The sequence below is a fragment of the Erpetoichthys calabaricus genome, chromosome 3, assembly GCF_900747795.2.
Source record: "Erpetoichthys calabaricus chromosome 3, fErpCal1.3, whole genome shotgun sequence".
Lineage (NCBI taxonomy): Eukaryota > Metazoa > Chordata > Cladistia > Polypteriformes > Polypteridae > Erpetoichthys > Erpetoichthys calabaricus.
In genome coordinates, this window is record NC_041396.2 from 211,914,168 (window position 1) to 211,931,882 (window position 17,715).

The 17,715-nt window shown below is 35.6% G+C and overlaps 1 protein-coding gene across 2 annotated transcripts in view; it reads right to left on the minus strand.

Moving 5' to 3' along the window:
• Nucleotides 1-2,674: 2,674 nt before the first annotated feature.
• Nucleotides 2,675-17,715, minus strand: part of LOC114648622 (glutamate-rich protein 1) — a 70,274-nt gene continuing 55,233 nt past the window's right edge. For both annotated transcript variants that reach the window (XM_028797762.2, XM_028797763.2), the window contains exons 5-7: nt 12,499-12,837; nt 7,440-7,634; nt 2,675-3,124 (exon numbers count right to left, since the gene is read on the minus strand). In XM_028797762.2, the coding sequence (XP_028653595.1) occupies nt 3,063-3,124; nt 7,440-7,634; nt 12,499-12,837 (596 nt within the window). In that variant the 3' untranslated portion in view covers nt 2,675-3,062. The remainder of the gene's footprint in view (nt 3,125-7,439; nt 7,635-12,498; nt 12,838-17,715) is intronic.

Here is a 17,715-nt window from a genome sequence, read left to right on the forward strand (position 1 = left end):
TGGTAGATGAATAAAATTTGTCATTCAGTAAGACGCACATATATAAAAAAAATACTTTACAAATATGTACATTTTCTGTGGTTGTGCAGAGCCTTTTTTCATGTTGCATCTGCAAAGATTTCTGCAATATTTAATTGCAGTTCAACATTGAAAATGTGTCATTCAATGCCTAGGGAGACGACAGGGGAACAGTCTTGTAATTGAGGTCCCTGATCATACAGTAGAAGTAAACACGGGTCATTTTTGAAGTCAAGTGTGGAGAAGACACACAAGGGGAGGTTCTTACATAGAATGAATTGTGTGGTGGTGACAGATTAAAAATATTTTATACACTGTTTTGATGATGTGTTTCCATTAGATTAAAAAATATCAGTATAAACTGATATTCTAATCTCCCCAGTAATCCATTTCAAGGTTATATTAATAATACTGATGAAAAATTTGATTTATATAGTGCCTTTCCTATGCACTGTATGAACCACCAATTTAATTTTCATTTCACATTTTTTAGTAAAATTAGAAATTACTGGGTTAAATGATCCCAGTTTTTTAAAAAGTAGAGGTAATAACATTCAAAAGACAGCAAAAACAGAAGCATAGTGCACTTGTAATTTTACTTTGCAAAAACCTGTAAATCAGCTGAGCAAAATGTTTCCTTGGTTTTCTGAATGTATTCATAATTAATTCATTAATTAATGAAAATAGACTGCATATGCATGTAGAGAGAGAACCTCATTACTTACTGTAAAAAAAATCTTATAAATTTGGTCATTAGACTTAAACCAACCCACAGTGTTGAAAGAAACAATCATTATTTCTGAGGTGTATCTCACAGCATTCACTCATCTACTGCACATTAATGAAACTCCCTTGAAGAAAAGGCTTGTCAATGGCTCACTAATAGCCTTGCTGCTAATAGTGTAGCACAAATCAGTGAGCACATTTTATTTCATTCTTCGACAAAAAGATACACTTTAATCTTACCTGCAGATATCTGATGTACCCTGGCGTTAGCCTTGGCAACCGAGAAAACATCTTCAATCACTTTATAAAGTAAAAAAGTGCAGGTCAAGAATTGTGCAAAATGTTTATCCCTGGAATAAAATTGAAAAGTTTTTATTAAAAAACAAAGTTTGTATTAAAAAATTGCTTCATATGAGCATGAATTCATTTCTGACCCCACAGCAAGCAATGCCAATGCAGTCCCCTCCCAACTGTCAATTTCTTTTCTGTGCTCTCTCTTCAGCAATGTCCTACAAGTTTTTAAAGCCTGGCTAAATTGTATAAGCCACTGCATGTGATCTGTCTGAGGAGATTACATTAGGAGCTGGCAGAATGCCCAAAACCATGCTGCCTAGAATAGACATTACATGGTAAGAATAAAGAGGTACAGGGCATTTTTTTTACCCCTTTTTCACGTTTAACATTTCTGAACAAAAGAATGAAAGGCTTTTCTATTATTCAATATAAATTAGGTAACATTACTATTATATAGAATTTTCTCATGGATAACTTTGACATGCTTACATGTATTAGGGTGTTGTACCATGTTAGCCATTATGAATGTAGAGAAAAGCCAAGCAAAAGGTGTCATTTTGCTTGGCTTTTCTCTACATGCTTACATGTAAATATAACCCAGTACCTTAAAAAACACAAAACCCTTTAGCATTTATATGCATATAAACATATATTTAAAAAAAGAGTTATGAATGAATAAAAAGATGTAAATACTTTGTATAGACTATTCAAAAAAGCAGGCATTTAAAACATGTAATTTTCGTAAAAGTGTGGTACTGCGCTGATGTCTCACTGTTCTGTAAGAATGGGTTTGAAACTCATCTTGGTCGTTGTCTAAGCTGATATGTTCCTCCTTTTCCCATGTGCATTTTTCTCTAGGCTCTCCAGTTTTCTTCCTAAATCCCAGTGAGCTGTGCACTTTGACTTGTACACTGAGTTGAACTCAATGTTGTGTTTTACTGTTAAAATAAATGCACAATTTTGATAACACCACATCTGTTAGCTTTATTTTCAAGTGGAGGGACAGTAGAAAGGCCCTCTCCTTTTACAATGCATTATGAACATATGTCAAGCTAAGAAGTTATTTTAAAATTAAAAGTTTGTAGGTTTTGAATTTTCAGCTATCTTAATTAAAGTAAAAAAAATTACAAATGCTATATAGTACAATAAAGCTCATGTATACAATATACCATACATTTACTTTGAATATATGTGTGTGTGTGTGTATATATATGTTACCAAATAAAATTGAGAACAATGATAAAAGAAAATAAAATAATATGTTCCCACCAACTTATTTCCTCAACTGAAACTATAATGTAAAACTCTGAACTCTGAGGTACATTAGTAAGCGACCCAAATCCGCCCACATTCCTAATATTTTACATAATTACATGAAACAAGTTTCTTTCAACTGCATGTTTAAAGAGGTTTGCCTGACTTACCACCTTCTAACAGAGCAAATATATACTCTAAAATCTGCAAAATTTGTATTACAAACAAAATTTGTTTTATTAAAATCTTGAATTTAAGTTATAAATTTATCAATTTATGAACTTAAAAAAATGTAGTAAATTTCAGCATTCCAAATGGAACAGACTTAGTAATGCTAATTAGTATACATTGTGAATATGTCAAAACAAGTATGACACTACAGTTTAATTATAAATTAAAGTTTATTATGTGGAAATGTATATTTTCAATGTGGGTATCTTTTTTGGAAGCCAGATAATGGAAATTTCCTGTAAATAAAAATACAAGAGATGAGAAAAGCCTAAAGGGTAAAAAAAAGTACAAAAAATATACAAGTTTAGCAAATCTGACCAAAAAATAAAATAAAAAAATCCTAACTAACTGAGTTAGGAGATATGCTGAGCAGCATTGTTTTTAATGCCAGTAGTGTCCATTTAGTCAGCTCTCAGTTTAGTTTTTATTTCCATTCAATTTTCGTTGCATATGGCACTATACAAATAAGTTGATTTGTTGAGTTGAAGTTACATTTTTTGTAATGTCTATTGTAGAAAATCAGATGTGATAATCTGAATTTAGGTAGGCAGGATGTCTTTCATCCAGTAATTAAAGAGGGAACAAACTGCAGTGGCCTCATCTGCAAAACAAGAAGAAAATGATGCAAGATGGGCATTATTACATCATTCTTTATAACACATACATTATATAGCCATCTTATACATTTTACAGTCTCTTGCAATCTTTGTAAAGCAATAGCCCTTAACTGAATTTTTACTCTAATAACTTTGAATTCAAGAATATTTTTATTACAGTAGGTTCCTCGTTATTTTCTATATGCTCAGCAATATTATTGTACAAAGAAAAAAGAAGATCAAGTAAACTATTAATGCTTTAACACAACCTCAAGAATATTACTTACAAACTTACTTTATTCTATATACAGTTTAACAAAGTAATAATAATGTGTTATCAACTCTTCCCACTTTCCAAAATATTTGTTGTATTTTACTTAATTACATTGTACTCAAAATTTAAAATGCAATTGTGAATTTGTGAATTTCCCCTTGGGATTAATAAAGTATCTATCTATCTATCTATCTATCTATCTATCTATCTATCTATCTATCTATCTATCTATCTATCTATCTATCTATCTATCTATCTATCTATCTATCTAAAAGTTAATAAAAACACTCAAGGCAATAAATAACTTAATGTAAATATTAATATTGATAGTTTGATCATTTTGTTACCTATTTTACTGTGTCTACACTCTTTTCAGATGTTCATTAAACTATTTAAAGAGTCAGGATTTTCAGTATGTTTCTACAAAGACAGGAGGAGAAGCAGGGCAATAATAAAATCGTATTCTAAAAAGTATGTTTCTGTTTTTGGTTATAGATCTACTGCAAGTACTAAATATTTGCATTTTTGACTGTGAATGAATTTTAAGGAAAAAATAAAGCAGAGGTTTCAGTTCCAATGAGGAATATATTCTTTTTGCATCCAGTATTGTGTTTTATAGCATAATTAGCTTAAATAATGCAGCTACTAAACGAATTTGGACATCTTTTAAGAAAATATTTTAAAAAGCCCTCAACACTACACTTTAAAGACTGACTTTAAAGCAGTTTCAGTTTAGGCAACGAAACTGACAATAAATACATTTTCAACTGCTCTCCGTTTGAAAAAATGACTCATGGAAATTTTTGCTTTGGTGGAAAATATAGCTTACAGCTAAAAATGGTGGAAATATAACAGAAGGTGAACAGGTACCAGGTGTGGCCCAGCAAAATAAAGGCAGTACCACTGGGGAGTGGTGAGGCATATGTCTATAGTAAGTGAATCAGAAGTTACATCTCTAGAGGTAGAGAAATAGGAACTGCTCAGTGGTGAATATTTAATAACCGAACAAGTGTCCCAGTCTGGTAGATGACAACAAGGACCATTCAATTATATTTGGCTCCCTGCTTGGTATTCAATGGGTAAGGTTACCTGCTGATTGCCTGGATTTTTAAAGGATCTCAAGCACTTCATGAAGCATCCATAAATAATGGAAAAATGTAATTGATTGGAGAAGTCATGCTTTATAGCAAAAGGTGGGCATTTCATGTTTATGTATGTTTATGTGAGGAAAATGTTCATATAATTTTCACAATTCCAGCAAGAATATTTTAAACACCACCTGAAGAGTAAAACACTGCATCAGCCATAACATAAAGAAGCCACTATCCAGATGCAAATGTTCAGTATGCTAAATTGAAAAAAACTCTCACACCCTCAGAGTGGCACCAAAAAGTAAATGCAACATTGATCCAGTACCTTGGGGCATACAATAAAATAAAATAATATGTTGTTGCCCAAGTGTCTGAAGAAGCCTACGCCAATTTATTTTGTTAGCCTAGATGAAGGCTAATCTGCTTACAGTGCATCCGGAAAGTATTCACAGCGCATCACTTTTTCCACGTTTCGTTATGTTACAGCCTTATTCCAAAATAGATTAAATTCATTTTTTTCCTCAGAATTCTACACACAACACCCCATAATAACAACGTGAAAAAAGTTTACTTGAGGCTTTTGCAAATTTATTAAAAATAAAAAAACTGAGGAATCACATGTACATAAGTATTCACAGCCTTTGCTCAATACTTTGTCGATGCACCTTTGACAGCAATTACAGCCTCAAGTCTTTTTGAATATGATGCCACAAGCTTGGCACACCTATCCTTGGCCAGTTTCGCCCATTCCTCTTTGCAGCAGCTCTCAAGCTCCATCAGGTTGGATGGGAAGCGTTGGTGCACAGCCATTTTAAGATCTCTCCAAAGATGTTCAATCAGATTCAAGTCTGGGCTCTGGCTGGGCCACTCAAGGACATTCACAGAGTTGTCCTGAAGCCACTCCTTTGATATCTTGGCTGTGTGCTTAGGGTCGTTGTCCTGCTGAAAGATGAACCGTCGCCCCAGTCTGAGGTGAAGAGCACTCTGGAGCAGGTTTTCATCCAGGATGTCTCTGTACATTGCAGCAGTCATCTTTCCCTTTATCCTGACTAGTCTTCCAGTTCCTGCCGCTGAAAAACATCCCCATAGCATGATGCTGCCACCACCATGCTTCACTGTAGGGATGGTATTGGCCTGGTGATGAGCAGTGCCTGGCTTCCTCCAAACATGACGCATGGCAGTCACACCAAAGAGTTCAATCTTTGTCTCATCAGACCAGAGAATTTTCTTTCTCATGGTCTGAGAGTCCTTCAGGTGCCTTTTGGCAAACTCCAGGTAGGCTGCCATGTGCCTTTTACTAAGGAGTGGCTTCCGTCTGGCCGCTCTACCATACAGGCCTGATTGGTGGATTGCTGCAGAGATGGTTGTCCTTCTGGAAGGTTCTCCTCTCTCCACAGAGGACCTCTGGAGCTCTGACAGAGTGACCATCGGGTTCTTGGTCACCTCCCTGACTAAGGGCCTTCTCTTCCGATCGCTCAGTTTAGATGGCTGGCCAGCTTTTCCACTTACGGATGATGGAGGCCACTGTGCTGATTGGGACCTTCAAAGCAGCAGAAATTTTTCTGTAACCTTCCCCAGATTTGTGCCTCGTGACAATCCCCTCTTGGAGGTCTACAGACAATTCCTTTGACTTCATGCTTGGTTTGTGCTCTGACATGAACTGTCAACTGTGGAACCTTATATAGACAGGTGTGTGCCTTTCCAAATCATGTCCAATCAATTTACCACAGGTGGACTCCAATTAAGCTGCAGAAACATCTCAAGGATGATCAGGGGAAACAGGATGCTCTTGAGCTCAATTTTGAGCTTCATGGCAAAGGCTGTGAATACTTATGTGCATGTGCTTTCTCAATTTTTTTATTTTTAATAAATTTGCAAAAACCTCAAGTAAACTTTTTCACGTTGTCATTATGGGGTGTTGTGTGTAAAATTCTGAGGAAAAAAATGAATTTAATCCATTTTGGAATAAGGCTGTAACATAACAAAATGTGGAAAAAGTGATGCGCTGTGAATACTTTCCGGATGCACTGTAAATGGGCAAATTTCTATACCTGCCTAAAACTGCAGCAGAAAAATTATATTCTTACATTTAAAATCTATAGAAAAGCATTACTTCAGTGTAATCTAACTGTAATTCCAGACTTGTGAAAAATAAATTGGACTGAAACCTAGTTGAATCAGTAGCAATTGAAAAAAATTACTTTTAAATGTGAACACTAATGTAGAGAGAAACAATAATAATTAAAGCAATTCATAATTCTTGGAAAGCAAGGGGTTTTCATCTTTCCTATCTGCACTGTGTTGCTTTTCATTCTTATTAGTGTTATTGTGTTTATTCTTCTAATAATACAGCACTTGAATCTGATTTACCTTAACATAACTGTCTTAAATCAATTATAAACCATTTGTTACAATTCAAAGACCCCAAAAAGCACTGTATTCATCAACAGTAAAAATACAAAAAATGCACTATACTAGTAATTGAACATAACTTTAGTGTTAAAAGCATCAAACTCCTACTAAGCAGGTAATATTACCAAAAGGGACATTGTATAGAAATTCATAAATCTCATAGAGTCTTCAATCATCATAATATAATACACTGCTCTTGTCATAACAGCCAGAAGAGTGACAAAATGCTACTGGAATAAACTCTGTGCAGTACAATGAACTGCCTAAATACACAAGACCTGCCATGTTTGAAAATATAGACATAATCCCAACTCTAAAAAAAGTAGACTGATCTTATTATAAGACTGATCTTATTATAAGATTGACTGCTGGCTTAAAGTAGTACTCTTACAGAGCAAACTGAATTACAATAGCTGAAGTATTTAGTCTCTATTGTGATTTGATGTGATAAAATAAGAAAAAAAAAAAAAACATCCAGCATATCAAGAGAGCAATGCAATCATTTTGAACTAAGAGAAACAGGCAGACAGGAAATGCACATACCAGGAGGCATCTTTGTATTAGTCTGAAAAGTATCCAGAGAATTCTTTAGATTTTCAATATCCTGTTGGAGGATGAAAGATTTCATTTGAAATAGCAGTGCCATATCTGAGGAGACAATGGCTCGAGTGGAAAGCTTTTCGAGAATGAGATGAAAAATTGAAGGAGAAACTATGGACTCCGGATTTTTAGTTGAACCTAGGTGAGAGTAAACATAACAATTAAAAGCAATGTCTGAAGTGAAAATAAAGCAATTGATTAATATCTGCCATTTACATTTACTAACAAATGAATATCATTCATAGTGAGTTCTTCTGTTGTTCAAAAAACAAATGCAGACATCACTTTTGGTTCAGAAAGGCTGGAAACATTAAGAATAGCACAGTACCTTTCACTGTTCTAATTATCTGCAATTGGCCTGATTTGCCTCACATATAATAAATGTCAGTGTTCGTTTTATGTATGTTTGAAGAGTAACCATTTAACTAGAGTTTCCAAACAATCATTTATAAACAGTCATTAAATACATATATTTATTCACATCCCTCACAAAAAATTTTTTATAAAGAGAACTTAAAATGGTATTTCAAAGGTGTGAAAATAGACATTCGGTTTTCCAGAAATGTAACATCAGAGACATCCTCCTTAAACAGCAGAAAGCTTGCTCTCACTGTGATAATACTGTTTATAGAATTCTTAAAATGGTTTACGAGGGTTGTTCAATAAAGCATAAAAAAAGGAATAACTCCAAGTCAACTCCAGGCAACTTCTGTACTTGCTGAACTTCCTTGTGTTTACACAGTGGATGAAGTAATAACACAGTTCTACAGCCAGACTGTATCTGGAATTCAAATGCACTAACAAAAATGAAGATCTGAAATTTTTTTTTCAAACTTTCATTAAAATTTTGTTTAAATTCTAATTTCTTCAGTTCACAATAATTGAATGTTCATTTCTATATAACTTTCAACTAAAGCGCAGAATGTTTAATTACAGGATGCTTTTCTAGTGACATTTGTGCTATGCAGTATCAATAATGTACGTTAAATTGAAAACTAAAAAGTAGGATTTCTTACAAAACCTAACACACAAATTTAGCAAACGCATAGAACAATGCAATACAACATACCCAAAGTGACATCTGAGATTTTATTTGATGACATCACTTTGACTATGTGAAAGAAAGTGCAAGCTATGAACGAACATTTTTAAACCAGCAGGTTAATAATAAAGGGAATTAAAACAAGTGATAGGAGCTGGGAAATGTACTGCATGTGCTTGTATGATTGTCAGCATCAACCATAATCTAGTATGTCTTTTCTCACAGTGCTGTCTTCACTTACTGAATCACCTATATACTCTGTATCAGCTTGTCATGAAAAGGTACTAACAGATGCCTTTGAATGAGGCCGCAAAAGTGAAAATAGCTGTTAAAATCTCTTCTAGGCAACGGGAGTATTAAATTCTTTCCTTTGGACAATATAAGACACCAGTAAATTTGCAACATCTGATAGATGAGACATTTACTACAGCCTTTCTGATTAACATTGTCTTATTGCAGCCTTGGCAAGAAAACATACAGCTAGTGGCTAGATTAGACATTTTAAAAGATGCTGGTTTATACCTCAGTCTCAACATCAGCTGCATTGGACAAACTAACGCCACATATTTGGATTATGTAGGGGGTGAGAGGGAAGAGCAGAGAGAAATGGAGGGACAGACAAAACCTAATGTTTTTCTCCTAACCTTTTGGTTCAGCAAAAATTTTATTTCACTATTTCAGGTTTTTTCTGTCATAGGATCCATCTTTTTGAAAAAGAAAAATAACGAGTTTGTCCAATCAAATTCTGCAAGAACCCGAAGCATAAGCCAGTATCTCTGGGTGCAAATTTGGGTAAAATACAACTCGATTGCAATGCACACTGTGGCACACAACAACTGTCACTTGTATCACACCATTAATAGTTAATTAACCAACCTGACAATGATTGGGTGATTAACTGAATCTGATCCTAGAACTATAAGCAAGAAAAGTTAAACACTGTCCTGTAACTATACAGTATATGACCAAATAAATTAATTTAATGGAAATAAGGCATAATAATAGACTAATTTAGCACAATGTAAAACACAGTAACAAACATTTGAAATGCAGTGGATTAAGGGACTACCCATTTTTGTGAGTTACAAAAAATAATTGAAATAAATTATTTGCTGGACACAAATCTACATTTTCAATATTCATAACAGAAATCACATTTAGCAAGTGAGGATAATACATATATCATGCTTAAGAATTCAAAAATGTGATCTCAAAATGTATTATTGTAGGTAGGGAGTGCACCGCTATAAAATTCTTCAGTGGAGGTGTATGCATAACAGTACATTGTGTTCTGGCCTTCCATTCTGGTGGTGGTAGTACCTTGTGAATGAGCACCCCTCTTTTGTCTATAAGCAATTTTAAACCCACAATTTTAGTGCTGAGTTAAAATCTGTGCATGGACACATGCCCATATAATTAAATATACCTTTGAATCAAAAGAGGTGAGGATTTTTGTATAATCAGAAGAGAATACGAGGAGATTAAAGGGCATTTTTACATCTATTTCAACTGTTCAGTGAACGCATGAACAAACTACGCTGTGGTGGATTGGAATCAAACTATAGTCTTGTACTCTTAAAATTGTAATGTGTCTCTTGAAACTGCTTTAAAATATTTTTTGATAGCTATTGCAAATATTTTTCCATAGAGGAACTCATATGATAATGCATCAATCCACCCTCAAATTCTTCAAATTGACTCAAGCTGTAATGAAAAATAGACAAGCAACTTTGACTCATGTGATTGTCAGTTGAACGTAACAATAAGAGTTTTGTCACAAAGTACATCAAGAACATTAGTTTGATTAAAAAAAATGTTTAGGATGTGCTATAACCTTTATTAGCCCCCAAAATCATTTTTGATAATTGAGTGGGGAAAGGAACATAAACAGTGGTTTACTGAATTAGAAAAAAAGGCATCTTTCTAAATCATCTTTCTCATTGTTCTGAACAATTCAACAAGTGCCTATGTAGCACACACAATAAAGAATCCAAAAATTAAGGGTTTTGGTGGATGTTATACTGTGATTTGCAGTTTTTCTGCTGTGGCTAACCTATCCCACTTCTGAGTTAATCCTGTGATAATGAATTTCTGTCCTTGTTGTAATGAAATTAATCTACATGACATAAGTGGTCAATCAATGGCTTGAGAAGCATGAAATGCATACACTACCACAATCTAAATCCCTTGAAATCAACCTAACTCAATCCATCAAATGCTAAAATACAACAGAACATCTGTAAAAGTGGCATCACTGCTACAAAAGCAGGTTTTGGTGTAATGAAAGGGAAAAAAGAAATGGCTTACAAAGAATATGTGCAGGTGATGATGTAAAAAGTTGTTAAAAGACTATTGAGAGAAAAAAGAAATTGCAAGAAGAAAACTGCCGTTATATTCATTTTGAATGCATTCTTAAAAAGAATAAACTTGGAAAAAAAAAAATAAATTCAGAGACTGTCTCTGTTTACCTGATTACATTTTTCATGCTGAAGCACAAACTGAGATAAAGATAACTAAAATAGGAATTTTTTTTTTTTGTATTAGTTAAAGTGTAGTAAAGGATAGAAATGAAGATTTGAAGTAACATATTATACTGTACTATAAGATGTATGATTAAATCAGACAACCTAAGAGGTTAAAATGGAATTCTATGCTTGTTATGGAGGTCTGATAGACTAAATAAAGTAAAATCACAAAGCGAAGTTTATGGGATAATAAATGACCTGTAATGTCAGGGACATATATACTGTATGTATATACATGTGTGTGTGCTTTTTATAAAGAGAGACCCCTTACGGAATGTCATCAGCAAACCACTACATGATAGAATTTATCATACAACAATGGGGTCATATCATAAAAGTACAGCTGGAGACACTTGCAGAACCTTTGTTAAGAAGTATGGATGTTATTCTAGCTCTGTGTTGTGGCCTTAGAATTATAACCATCATTGCAGAGGGTTTCTTTATTTTGAAAGTTACCAATAGATTAGAAAATAAAAAAATAACAAATCATACCTGCTGGGTAGCATGCTTTCTAAGGCTATTACCTCATAACCAGTGCAGGAATGGTTGAAACCTCAGTCTGATCACCTTCTATATGGAGCCTTCGTATTCTCTATGTGACTGTTTTCCCTGAATATCCAAAAGACATGAATTTGTACTTAAAATTTGGCCTAATATGACTGAATGTGGGGCAGCACAGTGGCGCAGTGGTAGCGCTGCTGCTTCGCAGTAAGGAGACCTGGGTTTTCTCCCCGGGTCCTTCCTGTGTGGAGTTTGCATGTTCTCCTCGTGTCTGCATGGGTTTCCTCCCACAGTCCAAAGACATGTAGGTTAGGTGCATTGGCGATCCTACATTGTCCCTAGTGTGTGGTTGGTGTGTGGGTGTGTGTGCCCTGCCCGGGATTTCTACCTGCCTTACGCCCTGTGTTGGCTGGGATTGGCTCCAGCAGTACCCCGTGAGCCTGTGTTAGGATAGAGTGTTGGTTGGTTAATGACTGACTGGATGTGTGTGTGAATAAGTGTGTCCTGCAGCAGACTTCTTTCTTGTTCCCTATGACCATGAAAGTGAATTAAGCAGACCAAAATTCTCCCACTAAATGGCAGAAAATATTATACTCCATTTTTTCACATGTGCATATTCATCATATGTGTTTAAACCATGTGTATTTTAGTTCTTTTATGAATTAAACCAATGTATTTAAGACTAAAGTCATAAACAATCATATATTATATTACAACTTTCACAGCATAAGGAACACAGCAAATTATTGCGCCAAATATTTTATATAAGATTCAGGGAATTTTGGAAGGCAAAAGAAATATTTGACTGTTAATTTAGCAATAAGGGTATATAAGAGAGAGCTTTTTATTTAAAAACATAATTTATTATTGATATTTTTTATAAAGTCTAACATTTTCATTAAAATTTGATAAGAGGCACTGCCAGTTAACTCACAGTCTGCAAAATACAACTCCAGTGTTGACTGAAAGAATTCCTGCAACTCTGCTATTTTCCCCTCACTCATTTTCTCATCGTCTGTTGCACTTTTTGTTTCCTTTGGTTGATAAGTAAACTCCACAGCAACAGACTTGCACAACATCCCTGCAGAATGAAGCTTTTCTTTGTGTCTCTTTTTTTTCAACTTTCGCTTTCTGTTCTTGCTGGTTTTTAAAGAACTCAAATCTGTGTCAGTAGTATTCTGAATAGTTTCACAGGCTGACAATTTTTTTATACCAGTCTTATTTCTTCTTCTCTTTCTTTTAGGTATATTTGTTTTAATGTTATCATCATCATCTAAAAAAAACAGTAAAAAGGGTCAATTAGAGTCACTGCAGGTTTTAACTAATTAGCAAAACTAGTTAGATCAAATAAACATATAAACTGTACATATCCATATGCAAAGCAATGCCTGCATTTACAGTAATGTTCTACTAAAATATGGAACTACTGGTTTAGATAATCTCTTAGGCTGGAGTTATACTTCATGCAACGCGATGCATGCTGCAGCGGACACTCCTGCTACGCAAGCGTTGAAGTGTTTATACTTGTGCGCATACTTTCCGTAAATCTGGAGGAATCCGCCAGGTGGCAGTGCTAGATATTGTCATGGTGAGAACATGTTTGGCTTCTCTGTGTTGTGAATTACCTTGAACACCCATTAAATTCCGATGACACCTTACCGCAATATCTCTGAAAAGGATGTTTATTGATTAAATCCAGGGATGTGTCCATTCCAGCAAGCATTGGGCACGAGTGAGAAACAATCCCTGGACGATGCCTCGGCTCATCGCAAGGTGAATACAAGCACACACATACACTAGCGTCATTTTAGTGGCACCAAATCCCCAAATCCGCATATCTTTGGAAGGAAACTGGAGCACACTGAGGAAACCCAGCAGGAAAACATGTAAACTCCAGGCAGGGAATATCAGCGACGTGACTGCCTGCAAGACAGCTGCGCTAACGCTCTGCCACTGTGTCACCCCATGTGTGTAATTAGTAATTATTAACAGTATTCATTATTTAAACGAAATTACCGATTTATCTGTAAAATGTAATATACATACTTTAATGCTTTTCATCATGAAAGCGATATCAAGTATAGATCTAAGGATTCTAAATGTGCAGAGAGTTGGAATATCATACATTTAATGTGCTCAGTGTGGCGATCTATTGCTAGCGATTCGCTGTTGTCAGGAGCAGAGGAAGCCCTAGAAAAAAAGATGGCACAAAAGACGGTATGTGAGAATTTTAAAACGTATCGTGTCATTACGATCAGGAATATGCGACGCTTGAATATAAAAGCACCATGAATACATCTGTATGTCGGCATTTTGCTTCACCACATCGAACCATTTATTAAATATCGAAGCGCGCACACCGATCTTGTAGGATCCGCAAAGTGGCTTTCTGTCACATGTAGATAGTAAACAGAGACTCTGACGTCACATTCCAACTTTTAGCACACTGCGCCCCCCGACTTTTGGCTGGTACTGCAACTCACGCACGCGTCACGTTAATTCCTGAGGACCTGCTCAGAGGACGCATCAAATGAACGCTCAGAACGCGTGGCGGCCATGATGCGGGCACGTACGCGTTCTGAGCGTGAAGTATAAATGAGCCCTTATACTTAAGCTGAAATTTAAAAAAAAATGTCTGTTTAAACAGAACATTTTGTGTTTATCCAGAAATTGTAAATTCAGATAGAACACAAGACACTTTACACACATAGACCTCAACAACACTGTCACTTTCAGTAATTTCCTATTCTCTAGTGTATTGTAGATGGTGTGTTTAGGAACAGTATTATTATTCAATGGCCTTGGGTCAACTTTTAATCTTTCACTTGATACTGCTTTAGACAATAACAATGTCAGTCATATTGAGTTTTGCATACTTTGTAAAGTACTTAAAACTGTCAACTGATTCTCTTTAATTTGCACTGACTGAGAGATGAAACAACAATGTCCAATAGTTGTCAATGCAAAATCACCTTTTCTGTAAAGTTTCTGAGCGCCCCTTATACTAAAGGATAGTGAAAAGTAGGTGAAGAATACATTTGAAGACAAAAGAGTTAGTTTTTTCAAGCTAAGGATTTCTTCTATCAACTGAGAAGTGCAAACAGAAAAAAGAATGCTGGAGCAGATCCCAAATCCATGGGCACCTGAACCTGACAGGACACCAGGCCCCACTTCCACAACCCGTTTCCAGCCAGAGCCAATATTTATTTTTATTTATAGAACATCAAACACAGTCCAAAATTTAATTATTCAAACTGAGTAGATAGTAAACAATACATTATTTACACAATAATAATTTGTGTTAGGATTTGCCTGCTTTACATGAAGACCTGTTAATTTGACAAAAATACAGTAGCCTACAAATGCCTTATATTCAATAATACAATACAAATACTGTACAGTAAAACTCCATGATAACAGTGCAGCAGTGAAGCAAAAAGGGAAATAATGTGATTATCATTTGGTCTTCGTATCCCTGAAGTGATCACAAAAATCACAGTCACTAGTTCACTCAAACTGAGACTGTCCACACTAAAGCCAAATGAATGGTGTACCACTGGATTTGATGCTAAGAAATGTACAGCTGTTGGGGCTCACAAACTGCACCCCAGACACCCAACACAGCAGCCAGGGTAACTGACTGTATTCTTTGAAATATTCTTTAAAGTAAACATCACGCTTTCGATTGCTCTAAAATCTAATCTTACAAAGGTTCTCTTAATTTAAACAATAATACTGCTAAAGCAGTAATTTAGAGCAAACAGCTAAAAACACCATACAAAATTTTAGTGGTCAATCAATCAACCTCGTTATTTATAATGAACAAAACCACAGAATAATTCACAACAGCATTTAACATTATGCTGATGTAAAAAATATTTGTGAACCGTTTGGAACTAGTTACCTTTCTGTATTAACTTCTTAGAAAATGTAACCTGATCTCCATTCAGCTAAGTCAAAATAATTGACAAACACAATCTGCTTAAACTAATACACAATAATTACACTTCTTCTGGTCAATACTGAACACATTATTTAAACTTTCACAGTCTTGGATGGAAAAGGAATGTGAATCTCTAGGCTATGGGTATCTCCCAAAGCTCTAATCGATGAGATAAGATTAAAGGTGTGGGTTAGAGAGGCACCATCTCTAACTGCACCAAAAAATAAGGGAGCAGTATATGTAGAATTGCAAAGTTTGAAATGACTGGATGAGTATGAAGTTAATCATCTAAGACAAATAAATGATTGGTCAACTAAATTCAAATTCTGCATAGGAGGAGATCAAAATATCATTTACAATGTGAGTTAAAACAGTTTCTGAGCAGTGACCAGGACAAAAGCTGATGTGTACTGTTTTCATGCAGTGGTATACTTGGGCAGTTGCACAAGAACAGAAGATACCAACAACTAGGTCTTTCTGGAGGCCAGAAGAAGAAAGAAGGATGCTAGCTAAGCTCCCTGTCATAAACAGTACCACCTACCATTTGTATGATACTCTTGTCAACCTGAAAATTAAATTTTGCACAACACTCATCGCACCATGGTGCCTCTGGGAGCAGTATTAGAGGCCTGTTTTACAAATTATAATTAGTTATTATACCACAGTCTCTGGCTAGACTGTGTTTTTTTGTTATTGTGTGATTAATTGAAAACCTATATGCGTGTACATATACAGTATACAGTGGTGTGAAATACTATTTGCCCCCTTCCTGATTTCTTATTCTTTTGCATGTTTGTCACACAAAATGTTTCTGATCATCAAACACATTTAACCATTAGTCAAATATAACACAAGTAAACACAAAATGCAGTTTGTAAATGGTGGTTTTTATTATTTAGGGAGAAAAAAAAAATCCAAACCTACATGGCCCTGTGTGAAAAAGTAATTGCCCCCTGAACCTAATAACTGGTTGGGCCACCTTTAGCAGCAATAACTGCAATCAAGCGTTTGCGATAACTTGCAATGAGTCTATTACAGTGCTCTGGAGGAATTTTGGCCCACTCATCTTTGCAAAATTGTTGTAATTCAGCTTTATTTGAGGGTTTTCTAGCATGAACCGCCTTTTTAAGGTCATGCCATAGCATCTCAATTGGATTCAGGTCAGGACTTTGACTAGGCCACTCCAAAGTCTTCATTTTGTTTTTCTTCAGCCATTCAGAGGTGGATTTGCTGGTGTGTTTTGGGTCATTGTCCTGTTGCAGCACCCAAGATCGCTTCAGCTTGAGTTGACGAACAGATGGCCGGACATTCTCCTTCAGGATTTTTTGGTAGACAGTAGAATTCATGGTTCCATCTATCACAGCAAGCCTTCCAGGTCCTGAAGCAGCAAAACAACCCCAGACCATCACACTACCACCACCATATTTTACTGTTGGTATGATGTTCTTTTTCTGAAATGCTGTGTTCCTTTTACGCCAGATGTAACAGGACATTTGCCTTCCAAAAAGTTCAACTTTTGACTCATCAGTCCACAAGGTATTTTCCCAAAAGTCTTGGCAATCATTGAGATGTTTCTTAGCAAAATTGAGATGAGCCCTAATGTTCTTTTTGCTTAACAGTGGTTTGCGTCTTGGAAATCTGCCATGCAGGCCGTTTTTGCCCAGTCTCTTTGTTATGGTGGAGTCGTGAACACTGACCTTAATTGAGGCAAGTGAGGCCTGCAGTTCTTTAGACGTTGTCCTGGGGTCTTTTGTGATCTCTCGGATGAGTCGTCTCTGCGCTCTTGGGGTAATTTTGGTCGGCTGGCCACTCCTGGGAAGGTTCACCACTGTTCCATGTTTTTACCATTTGTGGATAATGGCTCTCACTGTGGTTCGCTGGAGTCCCAAAGCTTTAGAAATGGCTTTATAACCTTTACCAGACTGATAGATCTCAATTACTTCTGTTCTCATTTGTTCCTGAATTTCTTTGGATCTTGGCATGATGTCTAGCTTTTGAGGTGCTTTTGGTCTACTTCTCTGTGTCAGGCAGCTCCTATTTAAGTGATTTCTTGATTGAAACAGGTGTGGCAGTAATCAGGCCTGGGGGGGGCTACGGAAATTGAACTCAGGTGTGATACACCACAGTTAGGTTATTTTTTAACAAGGGGGCAATTACTTTTTCACACAGGGCCATGTAGGTTTGGATTTTTTTTCTCCCTAAATAATA